At 45.6% G+C, this 23,011-nt stretch overlaps 1 protein-coding gene across 5 annotated transcripts in view; it reads right to left on the bottom strand.

Moving 5' to 3' along the window:
- LOC147464547 (serine/threonine protein phosphatase 2A 55 kDa regulatory subunit B beta isoform-like) overlaps window positions 1-23,011 on the bottom strand; it is a 185,070-nt gene that overhangs the window by 130,581 nt on the left and 31,478 nt on the right. The window contains exons 2-6 of one of the 5 annotated variants that reach the window (XM_086515490.1): window positions 1,905-2,008; window positions 1,706-1,813; window positions 1,376-1,495; window positions 1,078-1,284; window positions 879-970 (exon numbers count right to left, since the gene is read on the bottom strand). In XM_086515490.1, coding sequence (XP_086371616.1) covers window positions 879-970; window positions 1,078-1,284; window positions 1,376-1,495; window positions 1,706-1,813; window positions 1,905-2,008 — 631 coding nt within the window. Of the gene's footprint in view, window positions 1-878; window positions 971-1,074; window positions 1,285-1,375; window positions 1,496-1,705; window positions 1,814-1,904; window positions 2,009-23,011 lie in introns of all 5 variants that reach the window. The other 4 variants (XM_086515485.1, XM_086515494.1, XM_086515496.1 and 1 more) reach the window with 4 other exon arrangements.

Genomic DNA, 23,011 nt, shown 5'->3' with positions numbered 1-23,011 from the left:
TTACAAGTAAATCTTTTTAGACTTGCCACTTGTCAAAATTCTCCAAATGGTCAAAGGGATTTAATTTCAGTCCTTTATGTCCACTTAAAGATTAAAATTGTGTGTGAACACACATTTATTAATGTTTTGAGCGACTTTTAGGTTGCCCAAGGCTCTAATCCTAGGAAAACTAATCCCGAAAAAGGGGTTGTTCACAAGCCACAAAATGTGTCAGCAAACAACATACGCACAGTTTTGGGGGAGCATCCCCATTTCCCAAAACTATTCACAACGTTCATGCAAGAAGGTAGCATGCAAAAAAATTGAGCACGCAAGCACATAAATATGCTATGCAATGCAACACCGACATGGAGGGTCCCCGTTCATGAGCCAATGACTAGAGGACGTTCCAACGCAAGTACAAGATCGTACCAAACCCTGCAGAAAGTTCATGCACAATGCATTTACGGGCATGTGCATGTGAACACAAGTCCGAGCAAAAAGCCAAGTCCATCGTTCCATGCATGAACTCCAAGTTCAAGACCCAATCTGAGAACATTGAGAAACAGGTGTTAATCCATGGGGTAATATCATTTATTTTCCTCAATGCAAGCATAACACTTGGACCATAATTTCCATTTAAGCGACCAAAAGGTGACAATTTTGCCCATATGCCATGGCCATGCTGAAGGTCAAAGTTTTGCCTCATTGGCCACTTGTGCGTCACTATGATGTTTTAATTATTACTTGCCGCCTAAGGCACTGTTCAAATAGAACTTCAGTTACTGAAGGTTGAGACAAACACAGTTTGTTTGGCATGAGTTAGAGAAAAACTGAAAAAATAGATAAAAGCTGTGCGTTGAAAGTGTAGAACATAATCAATAGGGATTTCCACATACCTATTATTAGAAATCGAGTTGATGTGATAGTCATGTGCATGGGTGTAAATCCGTCTACACCTTGCTATATGAGTTACTTCGTTGCTGCAGACCTATACCAGTAAACAATTGTTGATGACAATGTGAATCGAACATAGAATGGTGTACCGAAAATAGCGTATAGTACAGTTGAACGGACAAAAAGAGTGGGCACAACTACCGTGGGCAGATGAAGCGAGGAAATGCCAGCTGATGGGAGCAAATTTTTACCATCTAAAATTGATCCCACCCAATTAGACGTGCTTCCATTTGCCACACTGCCTGCAACTCTCAAAATTTGAGGCTGTCCTGGCGAGTTCCCATTTGATAAATGATACGTTGAGTCCACATTCATTTCGATGACTTTCTTTACCTTCCTTTCTGAAACCTGCAAAATATAGACAAACCAAAACATACAAAATGCGACGTTCAAAACAGCTAAATCCCCTCCACCTGCAAACTAAAAAGCAACAAAATACCTTCCATAGCTTTATTGTCTTGTCATTTGTTGACAGAAGGAAGAGAGCACGATTGGCACTTTCACACCACCTTATCTTATTAATTTTCTCTTCAATTTCAAGACTTTTCAAATAATCAAACTGCAAACAAACATAACAATCGATAAACACTAAAAAATAATTTGAACATTCGGCAATAGTGTGTCCTCCTACAAACATAGCCTAAGGAAGATAATTGCAAAGCCCTTATGCATAGCACCAGTCAAGTTGTGTCCATATCTCAAAGCAAGAAATTACACATTGAGGACTTATTCAGGATGAAAGGGTTTGAACTTGCAGCAAAGTTTACACCTCAGGCTCGTGACTTTGGAATTCAGTCTTATATCGGTACTCAGGATGTTTTGATACTGAGGTATCTGTCCTCTCTAATTCTTTGCGAGTGCGACACTGCAAAACAAGCTATGCTTATGCAGTAGGTACAACCACCTTGTACAGTGTACAAATTATTAAACCCTGACTAATAACGAAAAGACAGCTTGCACAAACTTACATCTTTACCATCTGCCCTCTCAAACAAAACAAGACGGCCACCTCTATCCCCTGTTGCTAGATGTTCACCAGACTTGTCAAACTCAATAGCAGAAATGATGTCCACTGCACCAGTTTTAATGGAACAAGAGAAGTAAGATGGTGGCAGCACAGGCACAAAATCAAATGTCTTAAAAAATGACCTGGTGTTCCCCCTCATACGCCTATTTGAGTCATGATTACGATCCAAATTAGCATTTACACAGTAACAGCTGAAACGCAATTATGACATGGAGAATCAAGCATTAATGGGAAGAAACACAATAGAAACCATCCTTCTTATATAAAAATACAATTTGACACCTTTGTTGTCTTGGAAAAGTAGCAGTTACTTGTTCCATCATTATTGAATCTAGTATCACTTTCATAATCCTCCCAAGCTACCACCTTGAAAACCTGATCTAAATCTGACTGTTAAGAAACTCTCTGTGGAGAAACGTTCTAGATCCAGCTGGGCAACCAATTTCTGCACAAGCCGGACCACCCGATGCAAAAGAATTTGTTCAATGATGTGATGCATGTCACTGAGAAAAAATGTTGATAAAAATTGCCCAGAAAAGAGACGCTGGTTGGATGTGCACCGAGAAACGATGACTATTATGAAAAACGGGAGGCTACTTCAAGAAGAGAGAATTTCAATAGTTTGCAAGGCACAAAATTCAACACTATGCAAGCCATAGAAAGTTCGAAGCGTAATGTCCAGAAGATGTGGAGGAACCTGGGCTAAATGCAAAGAATCCAAGAATCATATTTCTGATCACGAATTTGTGCGGCTTTTACACCAAATAGTGTAAAGCGGGGGAGGGGGGGGGGGGGGGGGGGGGGGGGGAGAGAGAAGAAATTCAGCACTATGGAAAGATTCAGCGCTATGCTAGCCATAGAAAGTTTGCGTATGTGGAAGTGTAATGTCCAGAAAATGTGGAGGAACCTGGGCTAAATGCAAAGAATCCAAGAATCATATTTCTAATCATGAATTTGTGCGGCTTTTACACCAAATAGTGTAAAGCCAAGGAGGGGGGGAGAGGGGGGAGAGTGCGCTCTAATTCTTGTATCAAGAAAGAAGAAATTCAGCACTATGGAAAGAAGAAATTCAGCGCTATGCTAGCCATAGAAAGTTTGCGTATGTGGAAGTGTAATGTCCAGAAAATGTGGAGGAACATGGGCCAAATGCAAAGAATCCAAGAATCGATCGACAGTACGTGCCGTTTTTCTAAAAGTGAGCAATAGAAGAAAAATGTGTGTGTGTGTGTGTGTGTGTGTGTGAGAGAGAGAGAGAGAGAGAGAGAGAGAGAGAGAGAGAAGAAAGAAAGAAAGAAAGAAAGATTTTTAACGTCTATGTCAGGCCGAAATCGGCCTATGAGACAAATCAAATGTACATTGTGTGTATGTCATCCGTCTATCGGAAAGACAAATGAAACAAAATTGATACAAAACTGAGCTGAAAGTAGGTAGTGGAGTATCTGAGGAGGGATGGAGCTCTATCTCTAGGGGTATATGCATGTCTATATGCTCAAGGTAGTACAATCATGAGAATGCATCAAGCTATCTAGCTCCATCCTGTACTAATGGGGGGGTGTAAGATGTGGTACATGGGTGGGTCTGGTGCCAAGGCTACCCGGATGAAAGCTGTCGGGTCAGCCCTCATCTGAGCCACTCGCTCCTCAGTGGCACGGCGCTCCCGGGCTCGGACCTCCTCGATCTGTCGGTGGTGGGAGCTCGCGCCCCTGTAGCCTGTGACTCGTGGTCGTCGTCTAGCTCGGTTCACCTCCGCCTGTGGGAGTGTCACTCCCCTCTGAGTGTCTGGTGAGGGGGGGGCGGAAATCCTCTGAAAGAAGTCTGTGAGCTGCGACTGTCTCCCCTCTGTCTGTGTAGCTGTGTGTGGCTGTAGTAGTGTGTCCCGATGGCTCTGTATCTCTAGTAAGAAACGTCCGAGCTGTCTCTGATCTCGAGATTCCATGATCTCTCGGAGAGTGGGCTGTCCTCTAAATAGGGCCTCATACCTGCCTCTGATCTCAGTGTATGCTCTGCATCTACATACAAAGTGCTCCTCACTCTCCACCTCCTCTGTGCAGGCTCTGCAGATTCGCTCCCCCCTCGGAACACCAGTATGTCTCCCGATCTCAATCTCTAACCTGTGTGAAGCCACTCTCAGCTGACCAATCGCCACCCGTGAGCTATGTGGCATATATGTGTCCATGTAGCGTGGTCTCTGTATGAACCCCCCAGACAATATGGTGAGAAACTGGTCTCTGTAATCTGACATCCTCGTCCCCAAGCTAGGTGCCGCCCAGACTCTCCTACTGTATAGCTGCCACAGATCCTGTCTCAATACCAAGTTCCTCTCACTGCGAGAGAGGTGAACATATGGTGAGTGGGGGTCGTACTGGAATGGTGGTAGGCTCTCCATGTCAAGACCGTGTCCCTCAAACCATGCTCTGACCTGTGAGTACCATGCTCTCTCATGTCCACTCTCTGATAGCTGTATAGCTGCCTCAAATGCTCTACGGGTAAGTCTGTCAGGAGGTAGCTCTCTCATCCTCTGGATGAAGCAAACTGTCTCGAATAGTGCCTCTACAACCATAGGTGGTGTGGCGAGCTCGGCTCTAATAATGTCGTGTGGCACTGTCTTCTTGCTGCGGAGCAAGCGTGAGATCATATATACCTGTGGTCTCTCAAGTTGTGTCCACTGGTCAGCTGTCAATCCTGGTGCCCATACTGCCGCCGAGTACATCAAGGCCGGGGTGACTAAGGTGTCGAAAAGCCACCCCTTCGTGCGGGGCTCCTGAAAGTGTGCCTGGTGGCACCTCCGCTCTAGCATGGCCAGAGCTGCATATCCTCGGGTGAGCCTGTCAACAGCAGCCTGCCTCATAGTGAAGGGTCCTGGTAGGCTGGTGAATGTGATGCCAAGGTAGACATAGGAGGTGACTACATCAACCTGTCCTCCTGCTGCTGTGAAGGTGGCGGCGCTCCTCACTGCACTGGATGTGTGAAAGATCATAACCTTGGTTTTGCCAAGGTTCACAGTCAACCCCCTGTGTGTGCTGAATTCGTCCAAGGCCTCAAGATGGCGTTGCAAGCCCTCGGGTGACTCTGAAATCAACACAATATCATCAGCATATAACATGATGTGGACCGGAGTACCTGCCAAGTCGCTCCCCTCTCCCCCTGCTCGTAGTATGTAGTCGGAGATCTCGTTGATGTATAGCCCAAAGAGTGTCGGGGAGAGTGGGCATCCTTGCTTAACACCAATGGTGCTAGCAATGGTCTCTGAAAAACCGCCTGGGCAACGAACCCGACCCGTCACCCTCTCATATAGAGCATATATGGCCCAAATCATCTCTGTTGGTACCCCAATGCTGTGAAGGCGCTGGAAGAGTCTCTCGCGTGGGACTGTGTCAAAGGCCTTGCGGAAGTCCACAAAGCAGCAGTAAAGCCTCTTCTTCCGCGCCTTTGCCCCATCAATGAGGCAGCGCAGAACGAAGATGTGGTCAATGGTGGAGAAAGCTCGTCTGAAACCTGCTTGGCCTGGAGCTCGTAAACCCTCGATCTCTGCGTAGCAACTGAGCTGTGCCTCAAGTACTGCTCCATATAGCTTGGCCATCGTGTGGCCAATCATGATAGTCCTGTAGTTCCCTGGGTCCAGGGTGTCGCCAGATTTGTGGATAGGCACTATGGTGTGCTGTGTCCACTCCTCTGGGAAGCCCTCCCCTATAGCCCGGTTGAAGACATGTGCAATCAACGGGGCTATAGTGGAGGCCGCATAAATGATGTGCTCACTCTGTAATCCAGTATGGTCAGCTGATCGTCTGTGCTGCATGCGGCGTATGGCCCTCTCTACCATCTCTGCCGTAAAGAAGGAGGAGCACGTGGGGCGAGGCTCGTGTGGTTGTGGAATAGGAGGCTGCCCTGGCACTTCATAAAGTCGCTCTGCATAATCATGCCATATCTGTGGATCCTCAATAGCTGTAGTCGGACGTGGCTCGCGTAGGGTGCGCCATGCCGTCGCGCTATCCATGCTCATGAATAGGCGGTATAGCTCAAGCTCATGTGCCTCTTCGAATGCTCGCCGCTTTTGGCGTGTCAGCGTCTTCATATGCCGTCTGGCCTCTCTCTCTGTGATCTCTCCTAAGGCTCGTCGTGCCTGGAGGCGTCGGTATAGCTCTCTGCACTCATCATCATACCAGCGGTTCTGAGGCATAGCCCCGAGGGGGGAGTGCGTCCTGTGTGAGTGGTGTGTGGAAAAGAGCTAATAGCTGAAGTGTGGAGAACGGAAGAGATATGTGATGTGAGAACTGAGAGTGGTGTGGATGGGTGGAGGAGACATAGGCCATGTTCGACCTTGGCCGAGTAAATAGAGGCTAACTCATGTGTGAAATGGATGGTGGTGTGTGGAGTGCGTGTTGTGGAGCTGTGTGTGATGGTATCTCCGGTGATAGAGAAAGAGAGGTATGTGTGGTCGGCTCCGATGGGTATGGGTGGAATGGTGAAGGATATGATAAGGTGTGTAGCCTCCCTGGGTCCCAGAATATAGTCGACTGTACTCCCCCCTCCTTCTGCAACTCCATGTGGCATACAAGTCAGGCCCCCTGAGGTGGGCCACTGGACCATCCCGTTATAAATAACGAGACGGTGCTGGGAGCCAAGTCGAAGTAGATGTCGTCCATAAGCTGTGACTGGAGCTCTGTCTGCTGTGTCTCTCCTAGTAGCCTCCTCATCTAGAGTGTGTAGTGTCTCTGGGTCCTCATGGTCATATGTCTCACACTGCTCACTGCGTGTACGAGCATTGAAGTCTCCCATAAGGAAGACTTCACCCAGTGTGGAGTACTCCATAATCTCCTCCGTGAGGCATGCGTACGGTGACTCCTGCTCAATAGGGGCGAATCTGGAGCCTGTGGGAGCAAAATAGCAAAGGGCAATGTAGACGATCCTGTCTCGTGAGAGCTCGAGGCGAATCCACATGTAGCGGGCCTGTGGGTCCCGGGCAACAATCTGTAGTCTGCTGTGAAGCCCCTGTCTAAAGAGTATGGCCACTCCTCCTGAGCCGCGAGTGGTGTGCTGGCGCATACATCCTCGATGTAGAGACTCCCACTGAAATCCATGTATCCGTGGTAACCCTCTCTCCGAGCTCTCGTGTGTCTCTGTAAGTAGAATGATGTCTCGACCTCTCATCACCTCCTCAAGTCTCTCTGGGTGTGTCCATAAGTCTCCATTGCAATTCCAAACCGTGACATGAATCTCCTCGTGTGTCCCACAGGCCGCGAGTCCCTATGCGATGGTCTTGCCATCAATGATAACCCTACCATCCCGATATACTGCCTTCTTCCCTTCTTTGCGGGCTTGGTGGACTCGAGGCATGCACGCGCGACGGTGATCTTGTTGCATCTTTGTGAGGTCATCATCTAGATAAATCGGTGGGCCGTCGATCCCTCTCAGGATGACCCTCTTTCGGAGGAAGGAAGTTCGAGACTCCTCGGAGGCGAATTGGAGGATGAGAGCTCTTTTCTTTGGATCTTTGCCGGCTCTCCAAACTTTGGAGAAAGGGATCTCTTCTTCCTTGTATCCCACTTTCTTGCATAAAGCTTTCCCATCGCTTTCGGGTGTAGACCCTTCTTCTTCTTTGATGCCGGTCACTCGCACATTGAGACGGCGAGCTTGTCGCATCTTCTCCTCTTCGATGGTTGTGTGTACGATGAGTACTTCATCTTTTTGGGCTTCCTCTCTTGCTACCTTCTTGATGTTCTTTTTGACTACTTCGACCCATCCTTCTTTGGTGGCCTCTAATTTGTCCTCAATGCTTGCGGTGAGGGCTTTGGTGATCTCCTCCTTGAGGGCTTCCTTAGCCTCCCCTTTAATCTCTCCTTCCTCGGGGGTGAGGGATGTGAGGGAAGCATGAAGGAGATCGATTTGTGCCTTCATCTCTTCTTGCTCTTTCCTCCATCTCTCCCTCTCCTTCTCGTTCTCCCGTTCCCTTCTCTCCTTCTCCTCTTTGAGATTTTGGATTTCCGCTCTCATGTCCTCCTTCTCTTCGTTCCATAGCTTGATGAAGTTGGCTTTCTCCTCCTTCCATATTTCTCTCTCCATCCGCCATTCCTTCATGTCCTTCTCCAATTGTGCAAGCCTCTTATTCGTGAGCATGAAGGACGTTGTCTTCTTTGTCGGTGTCGGCGTCTTGATGATGGGGGAAGACATGGTTGGCTTCGTAGCTATCGTCTCTTCATATTGTGAAGAAGAGGGGAAGAGAACACTCAGCTTGTGTGTATGCAGGGGGCAGCGGGCAGGGGATGGGGATGGGGTGTGTGTTTTCACTTGACGTGCAGGGAGCAGCGCAGCGCGCAGGAGGGAGCAGCACACAGGGGTAGCGTGCAGGGGTGGGGCAGCGCGCAGAGGAGGCAGCGCGCAGCAGGGAGCAGCGCGCAGTGAGCAGCGCGCAGGGGAGGCAGCGCGCAGGAGGGAGCCACGCGCAGGGAGCAGAGAGAGAGAGAGAGAGAGAGAGAGAGAGAGAGAGAGAGAGAGAAAGAGAGAGAGAGATGAAGCTGGCAAATCAATAACTCCAGAGGCGAAATGATACAAGATGACTAGAGAGTGGACACGGGCTGCACTGGTATAGTGAGCAACTCTTGGTCGGGTAAAACCTCTAAAAGTACCCAACACAAAAAATCCACGAAAAAAAAAAACCCCCGCGCAAATCCTATGTGTACCTAGAATCCTTATCATGTCACATGCAAATCTAACCCTATGTGCGTGTGGACAAGCTGTAACTCCTACTTCTAGGGTTTAGGACAGCCTAGGAAGTGTTCTAGCAACCTTGTCAACCTCTCAAAGGACCTACATATATACCTCATTTTTGTGCTAATTTTTTTGATTTAATGCTTCTTTTAGTGCTAGGCTTCATTATGGCTGAGTCTGCCCTTGATCTCCAGAGTCATGACAAAAACTCACTACGCTAAACTTTGTGTTAATGTATGCTCATGTGTGTGTGCATGTGGTGTGTGTTGTGTAGGGAGCATATGTTAGTACCTAGATCTACACCCACTATTGGGCAATGACGACATTAGTGGGGATGTCGTGGTATTTAGTCAATACTGCATGATGGAGCTGATGGTTATATTGTCTTGTGGGTGACTACCTTGTATCAACCTTGCACTTTCCTTCAAGGGTGAATCTGGGCTTATCCTGGACTCTTGTTTAGTTGGTTCCATACCCTCTAATTGCACAGGGCATTAGCAAGTGTCATGCGGGCAATGGGCATCAAAACTGTCCACATTTTAGGACTCCGGTCTTTAGAATTGAGCCTAGGTAGTTAGAGCATGTGAAGCACCTCTTAATGATAAGTGACCTTATTAATGATTGACATTTTTCATGTGGAGTCGTGAAAAACTAATAACTGCTAGACCCCTCTTGGAAATCCTATATATGTCACATGTTCATGACGTGGCATGCCCAACTTAAAAAGATTGGCCAAGAGGACCATAGGGTAGTTTAAAAACTCTAACCCACAACAACTTGAAGAGCTTAAGCGAGTGGCCCAAAATCATAGCAGACCCAAAGGACAAATTTGCATTGGCAGGCTGGGCCGAAAAAAGCGAAGTTTATGTCGTGGCTATCAACCCGCAAAACGCAGAAGTTTGTTGACGTGGCAAGGCAAATTTGCGCTAATCTTTTGGGGTCACAATTTTTGAGGATCACTGCTTTTGAAAGAGAAGCTTTTGGGGCTTTGCTTTTGGGCATCCCTTGTATAGTTTATAAGAGTCTCTGGGGGCCACTCTCTCCAGATCATCTGGACGCGGAGTCTCAAAGAGTTATACCCTCAGGACATGTACCTTTGTGATCGGCAATCAATAAAGAAATACTAGAAGGAACGCAAGTCTTTGGGGCCAGTGCATCTAGGAATGGAACTCCGTCGTTCCGTGCTCTGTGTGTGTGTGTGTGTGTGTGTGTGTGTGTGTGTGTGTGTGTGTGTGTGTGTGTGTGTGTGTGTGTGTGTGTGTGTGTGTGTGTGTGTGTGTGTCACAACTCTGTAGACAAAGATCCTGTATCCTTTTTGTAATAATGCTTATTTTTGCATTTGCAAACTATTTTTCTCTTTGAAAGCTATCTTGAATAGTACATTTGAGTGGGCCACTGATGAGTGGTCACACCCACGCAGTGGGTTAGAACATAGATAATGCACACTCCCACCTAGCTAGCCGAAACGGGGCACATGTGGCTTGCATATCAGGGTCATACAAGCGCACAGAAAGGATTAATGCCTTGGATTGTAGGTTCGATCCACCAGAAACAACTGTTACAACCAATAAAATGGCATGATCATGAAAGATTGCTCATTGTGCATATGTGGGTTGAATGTTTTAAAAGCTTCTATGTTTTCACAAGCATCTTGGATTTATGCTTTAAAGCTACACGAAAAGAGCTTTCATTTGATATCCATATTAATATTTCTTTTTGTTAGCAGTTTGTCAAAGAAGAAAGATTCTAGAAGCTTTCTAGGAGATTCTAGGAGAATTCGAGAAGGACAAGTGGAAGGACACTTGTTACAAAGCTTCCCGAAGTTGGGACACTAGTTGTCACAGACTGCTGACGTGTCGAGTCACTGAAGAACGGAGCCAATGTGTAGATCACGGCCGAGGGCCTACATCCTAAGAAGAATAAGCAACAGCAGAAGAAGAAGTCCTACCAACTTATGGGACCCCGTTCGATGGGGCCCAAGTGACAAAGGAATTAAAATAAAGCTGGACCCTCACACACACACACAAAAGACTTGCGCAGAAATTGATGACGTGGTAGCTGTATGGACAGCCCAGATTTTTGGCTGACAGTGCCCGGATTTTTCGCTAACAGTGTTGATGTGGTAGATTCCGCAAAACGTGCTGACATTGCTCACGTGGCAGTTGTATGGATTTTCGCAAAACGCGCTGGCAGATTTTGGCACTAGAACTTTTTGGACAAGTTGCTTTTGAGTTTGAATACTTTTCATGTAAGCTGCTTTTCAGAGGCCGAGGGCCTTTAAATAAGTGCAGAGGGCTCAGTCTCTGGCACGCTTCAGGAAGAAGGTGCAGAGCGCAAGTACCGGCATTGTACAGAGTTCAAGTAATATAAAGAAATACCAAAAGGGGCGCCAAGGTTTGAGGCCAACAATCTCTAGGGTGGAATTCCGCCACTCCGTGTCGCGTGTCGCCTCTCTCTTTCAGTTCAGTTATTATTGAAGTGCTAAAAGTCTGTTCAGTCTGTTCTTTTCAATTGGCACGTGTGCCTGTCTTGTGACACTAGTCCACTCTTTTTGACCGTTGAAAGGGCACTTGTTGTAAAGCTTTTCAAAAGCTTGGACACTTGTCATACATGCATCAATCTTTTAAACATGTGGCTTATCCTTTTTGTTCATAAAGCAACTCCACCTTAAATTCAATCTCTTCCACCCCCATTGGAGCATCATCTACTTGCTGAATGGTTTTTTTGGGCAGTTTGCTTTTTTAGCTTATGGCTTTTGGGGCTCTGCTTTTGGCATCCCTTGTAAGAATAAAAAGGGCCCAAGGGCCTCACTCTTCAAGGCATCTGGACATAGAGTTTGAGAGCCGAGGACCTGTGGGAGTTGTATTTTGATCAAGCATTAATATAAAAGAAATACCGACAAGGGCGCGAGTCTTTGGGGCCAATTTCTTTGGGCACGGAACTACGTCGGGCCGTGTGGACCAAATTGCACTGCGATTCTAAAGTTGTGAAGTATCTTAAGTGATTCTCTCGTGTGTCGTGCACGATTCTCGACCTGGGGTGCCCAAGCCTATGACATTGGGTGTCATTATCCTATTCACTCTCGTTCCCTCTCCCTCAGCACATCTCTACAACACACTCTCATTCCCTTTCTTCAAGGAAAAGTAAAGGAATCACTAACGCAAGGAAAAGAAGTAAAGGATCGTGGAAGTGTAAAACCTAGATCTTCACCAAATTCAATTCCGTTGCACCTGACAGTCTCTCGTTGGTTTCTTTTGTTCCTCGGTTGGGGTTAGGGTTTTCTTCATCGCCCTATGGACGAGTAGTCGGAGGGGTGTCGTCTCTATCGTATTCATTGCTAGAACCCATGTGTGCCGCAGAAAAGGATCGAATCTTTCATAGAAAAAGAATCGTTTGAGCTTTGATACCAGTGTTACAAGCTTGGACACTTGAAGCGAAAAATCAATAGCAATACACGAACATAATGTGCAAATAATTGAGCTCTACTTGTGGAGAGTGTAAGCACCCTGTGCGACTAAAAGAGTTCTTATTCGTGGTTCAATACTAAAAGAACTTAACAAAATATGAATCACAACACTAGAAAGAGACAGATTCCAATACTAAGAAAATTCAAGTGCTTCTTGGGATAGAGCAATAGTCCATCTTCTTGATTGCATTCATGGCGAGAGAAAGAGCTTGAAGTTTCAGGAGAAGAGCTGAATTTTCTGACTTGCCGGTTTGTTGCCCTAAAAATCAGCAATGCTAGATAGAGAGAGAATTGTCTACTTGGAGAGAATTTTAGGAAGATGTGGAATGAGAGGATGGCGGTAGCGTAGAGGCTTTTTGGGCTAATGATTACAGCTGCCACATCATCTACCCGTATTGTCTGTCCATAGTAGCAGGTGGTCATGCCACGTCACCATTTTGTGACATACCCCCCGCTTGAAAGAATTGTAATCACCCTCAGTTACGCCTGCAAAATCGGACATAAGCCATAAACCAATTCATAGACACTGACTCTTAACTACCGACCACTAAACGACACAAATCCAGCACTTGTCCAAAGATGACAGTCACGTCACATACATCACATGACAGATCAAATCAATCACAAAAAACTTCATTCCAAATCTCGGACCGTGACTGTCAAGCAACGTATTTAGTAATCGCATCTAGATCCATTCGGGACCTCACTAATGTTGAATTAACTAATCCTTCTTACGATCATGCCTATAGAGATTTTGAAGACTGAAATGATGCAGTCATTTCGTCAATCCTTCCACTCAAGCACTGTCGTGTGCGAGTAATCATTTCCAAGAATCCCATTTCCAAGTACTTCTTTCATAAAGCCATCTAGCAGAATATTGTTAGCACATCAGTATCCCTGAAGTCCAAAGGGAAATCAATGACTTTATTAGTGACTTTATTCCATCCAGGTAATCTGTGACAAAGGAGCGAAGTAACTCCCCTCTTCTACACTCCCACATGCACCAGATTCAACCCGCTGGCTTCCGGGAACTCTTTGAATAGCCAATGCTAGACCCAAAAGCGTCAAGGTAAAGTTCCAAATCTGAGGAGTATTTGCTAGGTCCTCCTCCTCCATCCATTTCGCATTCAATGCCAAATGGTTCTTAACTAAGAACCACTATTCACTTTACCTTTCTCTTTTCTTTCCAGTATCCGTTCTCTTCGACTTCAGGTTCATTCAGAAGCTATCATTGCTCCAAAATCATCATATCTCATTCTTAATCCTGTTATCTATTCACAAATAGTGGGTTCTTTCATTAGTTTTATTCAAAATTCATGATATTTATCGAGTTAATTCTGGAGCTGTCATTGCTCCGAATTCATCATCCATTATCATCGATTTCACTCGTTATTTGCACACATCTAGCAACTTCTTCCAGAGAGCATTAATCTGATACATAAATCAAAATCATCTTCAAAAATTCCTATTTCAAAGTTCTACACTTAATTCATACTAAAAACAATGTTTCCATCAACTAGTCATCTCATCCGTCCAGAAGGCTTGATGCACCTAGATCTTTGAGTGGCCATTTCATCCCGCAAGAACTCTTGATATGCTCACCACAGTATCTAGTCATCTCATTCATATGGGAATCTTGATGCACTAGAATCATTCAACATGCGTTATCATCCATTCATTCAAATTCATCATTCTTATCTTGAATTGACGGATCCATTCTTTAGCTTCCGTCGCTCCCGATCTCACCATCTCATCCTCGATTTCACCTGCAAAACAAGCAAGAAGATGGCTCACCTTGTTGCAAAGAGTGGATGTCCAGCTCCATGCTTCCCAATCCATACAGACGCGAGTTCCTCGCTCCTATTTCTCGTTCTTTGTCACAAACAACCAAATTGTCAGTACATCAATATCCCTTGCAGTGTTCTTTCCAGTATCTAGTTCATCTACTGGTCAACAATTCTATCCCGGCTCTTCTGCAAGTAAAGCTTTCGCTTTTCTGCACTCGTCAGTCCTTTCAGCTTTCATCCCGTCTTGAGAGGAGAATCAATGGCCTCACGCCATCTCGAGTGAATCTCGTCAATCAGGTAATCCTTCAGGTGTTTCGCAAATCTCGGGTTTTTGGGGTACTTGATCAACCTTTTCACACGCATGTCAACCTACAATTGACGCTTGTACTTCGCTCTAGCAAACTTCTCTGTTGAAAAAATTTGCCCAAATCTTCATTCTTTTCTTCAATTCCCGCACCACATTTCAAGTTTTCTTTGCCTTCCCACTGAGAGGTGTTATCTCTGTCAGATTCTCCACGAGAACCCATGTGTAATCTGGGATTCTTTATGGCTAATGACATGTAAGCCAGAGCAATGAAGACGGGAGCGCACTCGATGCGCGATGAAGTAAGGGTGGGAGTGCCTAATAAGTCTGAGATCGGGACACGGATTCTTAAAAAAGAAATTTCCAAAAGTGCCCTGTTTGCTCTTTGATAGGACCGATATGCTTTGAGAAAAGCACACGCCTCATGCTCTGATACCAATGTCACAAGCTTGGGCACCCCAAGTCGGGAATCGGGCACGACACACGAGAGAATCCCTTAAGATACTTCACAACTTTAGAATCACAGTTCAATTTGGTCGACACGGCCTGGCGTAGTTCTATGCCCAAAGAGATTGGCCCCAAAGACTGGCACCCCTTTCGGTATTTCTTTTATATTAATGCTTGATCAAAATACAATTCCCGTTGGTCCTCGGCTCTTAGACTCTGCGTCCAGATGCCTTGAAGAGTGAGGCCCTTGGGCCCTTTTTATTCTTACAAGGGATGTCAAAAGCAAAGCCCAAAAAGAAATAAACTCAAAAGCAAGCTGCACAAAAAAAAACAAGTGGTCCTCATTAACTGCCGAAAAAAAAGCACTCAACGTGATTTTCGGAATTCCGTACAGTATGCCACGTCATCATGTCAATGCGAAAAGCGAAAATCCGTATTGTTGGTCCACATGGCATGTCAACGCGAGTTTTGAGCGTCCTATAACTGCCACGTCATCTCTCCGTATTGTCTATCCACGATAGCAGGTGGTCATGCCACGTCACCATTTTGTGACACCCAATGGGCTCCCAACCAACCCTCTCTCAAGGGCCCCCCACACCATTGCCGATTTGGTATTTGCTTTTGATTTCATAAATGGAATGTACACACATGCAATACCTTAGTTCAGACTCTACTAACTCAAATGGAGAATGTCGCCTCGTTAACTCCTCAAGACGAGGCACGTCCGGGGCTCATTTGATACACCTTTGTATCTTTCTCGATGTGACATTTCAGATGGCCACCAAGGGGTAGATCTCGGGCTGATTTGCACTCTCGATGTGAGAGGAATGAAGGGCTGAAAACGATGATGGACAGCAATGGAGCACTCGATGCCGGTGAGGGAACGGCCAAGGGGAGGCTCATTGGGTTGCCGAAGTACCGGACCTCATCTAGGAGAGGCTAGCGTTGGCAGATCTCGCACACTCCGACGACGGAGGGGGCTGAAAATGAAAACGGTGGCTGTTCTGCTGAAATTTGCGAGCGCTTGGGCTGCAAATCTGAAAGACGGTAGCAGCTTGGGTGGCGCTACGGCTGATTTGTCAACGGCTTGCCAAAACGCTGATGAGGCTAGCTGCTGGCTGAAAACGCTAGGGGATCTGCTGAAAAATGTCAGGTTGTCTGCTCTCTTCTTCCAGCGCTAGACCAATCTGCCTGAAAGTGCTAGGCTAAGTGCTCCCTTTATAGGGCTGAATTGTGGGTTATAAATCTCCTTAGGCTTAGGTAGGGCAAACTGTCCACCACACCCAACAAAATAAATCATTATTTAATGATTTATTGATAAGTTTGGCCAGGGGGTCAGTTTCTGGGTGAAACTGTCACACATCTGCTACCCGGGAACTCGCTAGATGTGGGGAATGGCTCGTTGGATTCCTCTAACCTAGAACTATATGCATGTCATGCCAGATGCCCACCGTAGTGTAATAACATCTGTCAAAACGCGTGTACAAACCATTTATGCAAGAGGGTTCCAAAACTGGAAAACCTAATCTAATGGACTCGTCCAGACATGTAGGTCCTGTGAACAAGCTCACAAAATTGCCAATACTAATCCTCCTAGGATTCTAGACACTCCTATCTAGGAACAAGGGGAAAACTGGCTCTGGAAGTCAATGAAGCATGTCCATGTGGCACACACGTGACATCCCCTCTTGCTTAAGGTGAGGTACGGGCACCAATCTGCATGGCCTCCTTGTATGAGGCTAGCAAATTTGGATAGTTAATTCCTCATCCACCCAAGCAGCTTCATGGGTTTCTGATTCTTGAACTTCAGGAAGTACTGCCTTGCTTACTTCCCTTTGTTCCGTGCTTGAATGGATGCAAAAGGAACATTTCTGGCTCCATAACTTCGACTTCATCAATTATCTCTAGTTGCTCCTCGTATGGGATGCTCCTTGGAGGTTCACCCTGAAATAATTTAAGCCAAGAAACATGGAAAACATGTCCAAAAATGTGGAACATGTAACTGCATGGAAACATCATTTACCTTTTGGTCGATCGGAAACGGACCATACATACGAAATGAGAATTTAGGACACCTCTTACCAACTTGCTTAAGATGCTGCTTCATGATCCTTAAAAACACCCAATCACCCTGTTACAAACTTGGAACACACGAACAGAAACTGCAAATTCATTGAACTTGATGAGAGAGAGAGAGTCGACACGGCACGGCGGAGTTCCGCACCCAGATGCACTGGCCCCAAAGACTAGAGCCCTTTTGGTATTTCTTTATTATTATACACGCAACAGTGCAACTACCGAAGATCTGCTATCAGACTCTACGTCCAGATGCTTTGCAGAGTGAGGCTCCAAGGGTCCTTATAAACATTACAAGGCATGCCCGAAAGCAGAGCCCCAAAAGCATCAGGTTCAAAAGCACACTAACGAAAAGCACTTTACTCAAAAGCCCATGAAAAACTAAGCAACGCAAAACGCGGAAATCCGTACAAGCTACCAAGTGGCACTGTCAACGCGTTGTAGGAAAACTTGTCCAGATTTGAAGCTTTTGACTTTGTTAGGGTTTTAAACCCCTCGGTCGGTGCTTCCTCGGTTCAGAACTTCCTTAGTTCTTTGGATTCCGTTTCTCTTGTCCACTCGGCCATCTCTCTTCGAGTTAGGCATGCCACGTCATCGCTTTGTCACATTCGTACCTCTTGAAAAAATTGTAATCACCTTCGATTACACTTGCAAAAACAGCCAAAGGAGAGAATCTTCCTTCAATAGACACTGACTCTATGTACTCATGCACCAGACTCCACCAATCCACAACTTCTACAAAGACATCAGCCACTAATCAATCACATTTTTGTCGAGGGTCTCAGATACAAATCTTGATCATTGTAACAATTTAGAAACCACATCCAGACCGCATCGATCTTTCCCCGGATGTCTTCATATACTAAATCTTGTTACTATCAGATTTAAATCCTTTCATTTCACATGTTAATCAAGCAAACCATGCCCATGACTATCCTCACAAGACAGTACATCCACATAGCATGCAATTCACACTAAGTACCGTATTTCCAATCATTCAATCTAGCCATCCCATTCCATCCAAACCTCTTGATGCACCCAGATCACTGTGCAGGCATCTAATCCTTCCGAAACTCTTGATGGACTAGAATTTCATTATGTGCAGTTAGCCATCACATCCAAAGCTCGCTGATCTCTAACAGATGTATAGATGCACTAAGTTCAAAGCATTCATCAAACAAAATGCTGCAGACATTTCATCTTTCTCTACATGTCTCTAACAATACACACATGAAAGAGCACATGTTTGAAAGCGCGAAGGACACGCTACCGGGAGATGCGCGAGGTGGAGTGCAGGTCTGGGCCGGGTGTAGCCAAGCGTGAGTGCAGGAGAGCGGAAGCGCTACAGATCGAAAGCAAAGAGAGACAGAGAGCTCGCACCATTGGGAAAAAAGAGTATGAGCAGGCATGCCAAGTTCTTTTGCAAGTCTACCCAACCAAATGGCCTCCTTTGAAGCCTCAGTGGCTGAAATGTATTCAACCTCAGTAGTACTCAGTGCCACAATTTTCTGCAACCAAGAACACCATGAGACTGCACCACCAGCAATAGCAAATACATATCCAATGGTAGATTTCCTGGTATCCATGTCAGCAGCCATGTCTGCATCACAATAGCCTTGCAACTTTAAGTCACTTTTGCCATAACAAATACACTTTGATTGTGTACCTTGCAAATATCTCAGAATGCATTTGACAGCTTCCCAATGCGCTTTGCCAGGATTCGACATGTATCCACTAACAACTCCCACTGCATAAGCAATGTCGGGACGAGTGGCAACCATAGCATACATAAGAGAACCACAAGTTGATGCATAAGGGATTCCCTTCATTGCTTTCAATGCCACCTCATGCTTTGGGGAATCTGCTTTGCTAAGCTTAGTGTAGGGAGGTAAAGGTAGCCATATTAAATCTGTCAAGTACTTTTGCAATGTACATAAAAACAGCAATTTCAGCTTTCTATCTCTTTTAATACGCATGCCCAAAATATGTTCTGCATCACCCAAATCCTTCATAGCAAAAGCTGAATTTAGCTTACCCTTCAAAGCATCGAGACTAGTTTTATGTCTCCCGGCAAGCAGCATGTCATCAACATAGAGAACAAGTATGATGGGACTACCATCTTCATCTCTTTTCATATACAAACAATGATCTGCATGGCTGCGTTTAAAGCCTTGAGACAACATAAAAGTGTCAAACTTCTTATACCACTGCCGTGATGATTGTCTCAAACCATACAGAGCTCTTTTCAGTTTGCATACTAGATCCTCGCGTGTAGGAACTACAAAACCCTGAGACGCACTATCATTTGATCCCTGTTCTTCTCCGGAATCCTCTGATGAACTTGCATTTGGTTCCCTTAGTTCGTCGGAACCCTAGGATGCACTACAGTCTGATTCGCTTACGGCGTTGAAATCCTGTGATGAGCTGTTTTCCGCTTCCCCCAATTCATTCCCTTCACTAGAAGACTCTTGCCCTATTGCGGTGGATACTATCTTGTCCATAGGATAAGTCAATGAGCCACAATGCATCCCAAATCCTTGCTTAAGATGTCCCATAAGTCTCTGCATAGAGTCAGACTTCTATTCTACACAATACTCTAAAGTCTCTTCTGGTAAACCACTCAATTTAGTCCCTCAAAGTAACTTTATCTTCCAAAACAAAGATTGGCAAATAAGTATCCCAAAACCTCTGGGATCCAATGTATCTTTCTTAGTCATTCTCAAATGATGCCAAGCCGTGATGACATCTATTTCATATTCATCTGATATCCAAGTTGACGTGAAAATTTTCTTAAATTTTACCCACGTCACAGTAACTTCTCTGCGTAACAACAGAGTAGACCGTTGTGTATGTGCAGTTCCTTTCAATTAAGATGCCGCGCTTCGCACCTTGGCGTGTTCCATGAATCAACCTCTAGAGAAAGCACCGTCGAACTCCTGTATAAACTCAAGGGCTCGATGGGTGTTCAGGCAGCCTGAAAACATCTCAAACTTGACGGCCGGACCCCCTTCCTTGCACTCCTGGTTTTCTTGCTCATCTGCTCACTGTCAAAAGAGGACGAGCTCTCCTCCTCTGACCTACTAGATGGCCTCCCATGCCTTCTAGACTTGTTCAAAAATCTGCTTTTCTTGCTTTTTCTCCACTTCTTCCACCTTTTCTCATCCTCACTAAAACAAGAGGACGACAAATTGTTGGAACTCTTTGAAGACGAAGAAAAATCTAGGTCATCCTTGAAATGAACATGCTTCTTAGATCTACTTGCCACCTCGAAAGTCGACTTTTGGTCCGAATAACCTAGGAAATCCGCCGATTTCCTCTTGGGATTTCCGATCCTCTTCTTCTGAGAGTGCTTCAAGGTTTTCTTTATCTGGTTCATCTTCTTGTCAAGCTCTATCCAGCTCTTTCTACGAGTACAGTTTCTGCTTTTCTGCACTCATCTGTCCTCTTAACTTTCTTCAAAGGAGAATCAATGGCCTCTCACCATCTCATGTGAATCTCATCCATCAGGTAAGTCTTCAAATAATTCACATATTTTAGATTCTAGGAGTACTTCATTAATTTTTTCCCACACGTGTCAACCTGCAGTTGACATTTGTACTCTGCTCTCTCAAACTCCCCCCCCCCCCCCCCCCCCCCCCCCCCCCGGGGAATTTGTCCATGGCTCGCATTTCAGTGTCACAAAATAGTCACGTGGCATGACCACCCGCGGACAGAGCTTACGACCTGGCATGACCACCCGTGGACAGAGTTGACGACGTGGCAAAAAACTTTACGGACAAGCAGCAGTACGGATTTCTTGGATTTGCCCCAAGCTTGACAAAGTTCGGTACTTTCATTGATCGTGCTTGGGTCAGTACCCATGCAATCTGGAACCAGTCCTACTTTCATCTTGCCTTTTCTGCCACGTTCCTCAGCTGCTCTCGAACTCTATGGCTTGTCTTCATGTTGTTCTTTCTTTGCCTTGTTAGGGCACTTCGCAAACACATGCCCATGTTCCTCGCATCCAAAACACTTCCCTTCTTTGATGTAATTGGCCCTCTCTCGAAGAGTGAGCCAGTGTCGTGTATCCTTGTCTTTCTTTTCTTGGGAACTCTTTCTCTTTCTACTTTCATTGTTAGAAGTCTGTTGGGTTCTCTGAGTCAAGATCTCATCAATGGGGTAAGTCAAATTTCCCGAATGTATCGCAAAACCCCGTTTCCCATGACCCATCAATTCTTGAATAGAATTAGACCTTTGTTCCAGCCAATAGTCTCGGATCTCTATAGAAAGTGAAACCGGCCTGTTCAATCCAAAAGGGTGGTAGACTTTACTTCAAACCTTGATTTAGCTTTCACCCATTATTAGTCGTCTATTCTACCTGTACTTTCAAGACACAACACGGGGGAAAGGGATACAGGCTGCTAGAATGCACCTGTATGAGAAGACCGACACCAGATTGGCCCCTAACTTAGGCGCCTCTTTCGGTATTTCTTTATTGTTTAACAGAGGGAATAAACGTTGTGGTTCCCTACAAGCTGCCCCACACAAGCTCGGCTGAATTTCAACTGTTCTAGCCCGATTTCGGCAGCATAACTATACTAGGATCCTTCACAGTGAGTATTCCCACGCATTGAATGACTTTCCCGACGCATACGAGCACTTTGCAAAACCTGGCAAGAATCTGCAGCATGCTGAATTCTCTGTTTTCAGCCCCGAAAATGCGCCAGATCACTTGCACAGCGGTCCCCTCGCGTCCCCGAACCTCCTGGGGGTATTAGGGACCGTTTAGGGCCAAAACCCTAAACCTGCAAAAATACACAGCAGGCTGTAATTTACTGTTTCGGGCTCCGTTTCGCGTGCCGGTCGCATCCGTACCAAGTCCTCGAGTTCCTACACCTGTAGGGCTACTTGCCCTTTGAATCGGACGAGATTTCTGGCGTGAAACCTCTCCAAATTCACCTGTACCTGCGGGGGATTAGCCGCTAGCTAATCCAGTACCTGTGCAAGAGGCTCTTGCCTCGGCAATCGCGCATGAACCCACACAACTGTACGTTGGTCAATTGAAAAGCCCACTAGAGGGGCATAACATACTGCCACAGGGGAGAGAGAGGGCAGTGCGTAGCGTGCAGCGCATCACTCCTGGCACCGCACTGTACATAGGAGGGAAAGCAAGCACTCCATAGCTCTTATCCTGTGACAAAATCTGAAAATGAGCCTCTCCCAGCTTCAAATTCAGCGCCACTTCTTGTTGCATGAGGAAAGTGCACCAGAAGGTGCCACTTGGCACATTTACAAGCATTTTCCCGTTTCGGGGTTGCCGCCTAAAAATCTCCCAACCGGTTGCCCAGTTGACTTCACGGCAGAGTAAGAAAATGTTCTCCTTGTCATTCCGGAGGTAATGACGCAAACACATTTTCAGGTCCCAAAATAGCAGTTCCCTAAATTTTAGGAGATGCTGCCATTGTATCTTTCTAGGTCATCCGACCCTCTTTGTACACTCCAACCACATCAAAAACTGAAATGTAGCCTATGTAGCAAAGGATTCCACTTTGGCTAGTCAATGACCCCACTTTGGCTAACCATAGTCTTTGCCCAACCTTAGTGCTCTCTTGCCCTCAGGCCTGGACTCCCTCTGGACAATTCCACACTAGCTATGCAATGCAGGGCGGTTAGATTTCCCGAGGGGTGTTTCCAAAAAGTGAAAGTAAATAAATAATAAGAAAGAAATCAACAAAAAGGATAGATAGTAGTCACACGCTGGTGACAGAAAGTCAACAACAAAATCGCTCAATCTGTTCTTTAAACGAGACCTTCTTAAATGAAGAGGCTGGTAGAAAGAGTTCCAAAATCTCTCACAATAAGCATCCAGAGAATCTCCCTTGGTCATCTGAAGATGATTCCAAGCAGTTCGTACATCTCATTCGTACTCCCGAGTCAACCAAGAAGAAATAAAAAGCCTTTTGAATTTCAACCGTTTAACTGGAGCTTCCTTCCTCATAAGAAGAGTGGACCACCATGTTCGAGCATTTCCCTTGAAGAAAGTTGTAGCCCTTCTAATCTTGGAGTGCTCTGAGTAATGCCCTCCAAAGAAAGCTATATCAAACTGTTGAATGAAGGCCAAAGCCTTCAGAGCATCTCTGAATCCAAAAAAGAGTCAAACTTAATCATTGTCCACCTTTTTTGAATTCTTTTACTTTCTTGCTTTTATCTTCGAGGAAGTCATATTGGTTGGCTTTGTAAAAATGCTTCTTCTTTGCATAATACATGTGATCATGGGATTCCGA

Source organism: Adiantum capillus-veneris, chromosome 1 (assembly GCF_014529385.1).
Source record: "Adiantum capillus-veneris isolate H3 chromosome 1, ASM1452938v2, whole genome shotgun sequence".
Classification (NCBI taxonomy): Eukaryota; Viridiplantae; Streptophyta; class Polypodiopsida; order Polypodiales; family Pteridaceae; genus Adiantum; species Adiantum capillus-veneris.
Note: the sequence above shows the minus strand (reverse complement) of the source record. Positions and strands in the feature narration are given on the sequence as shown.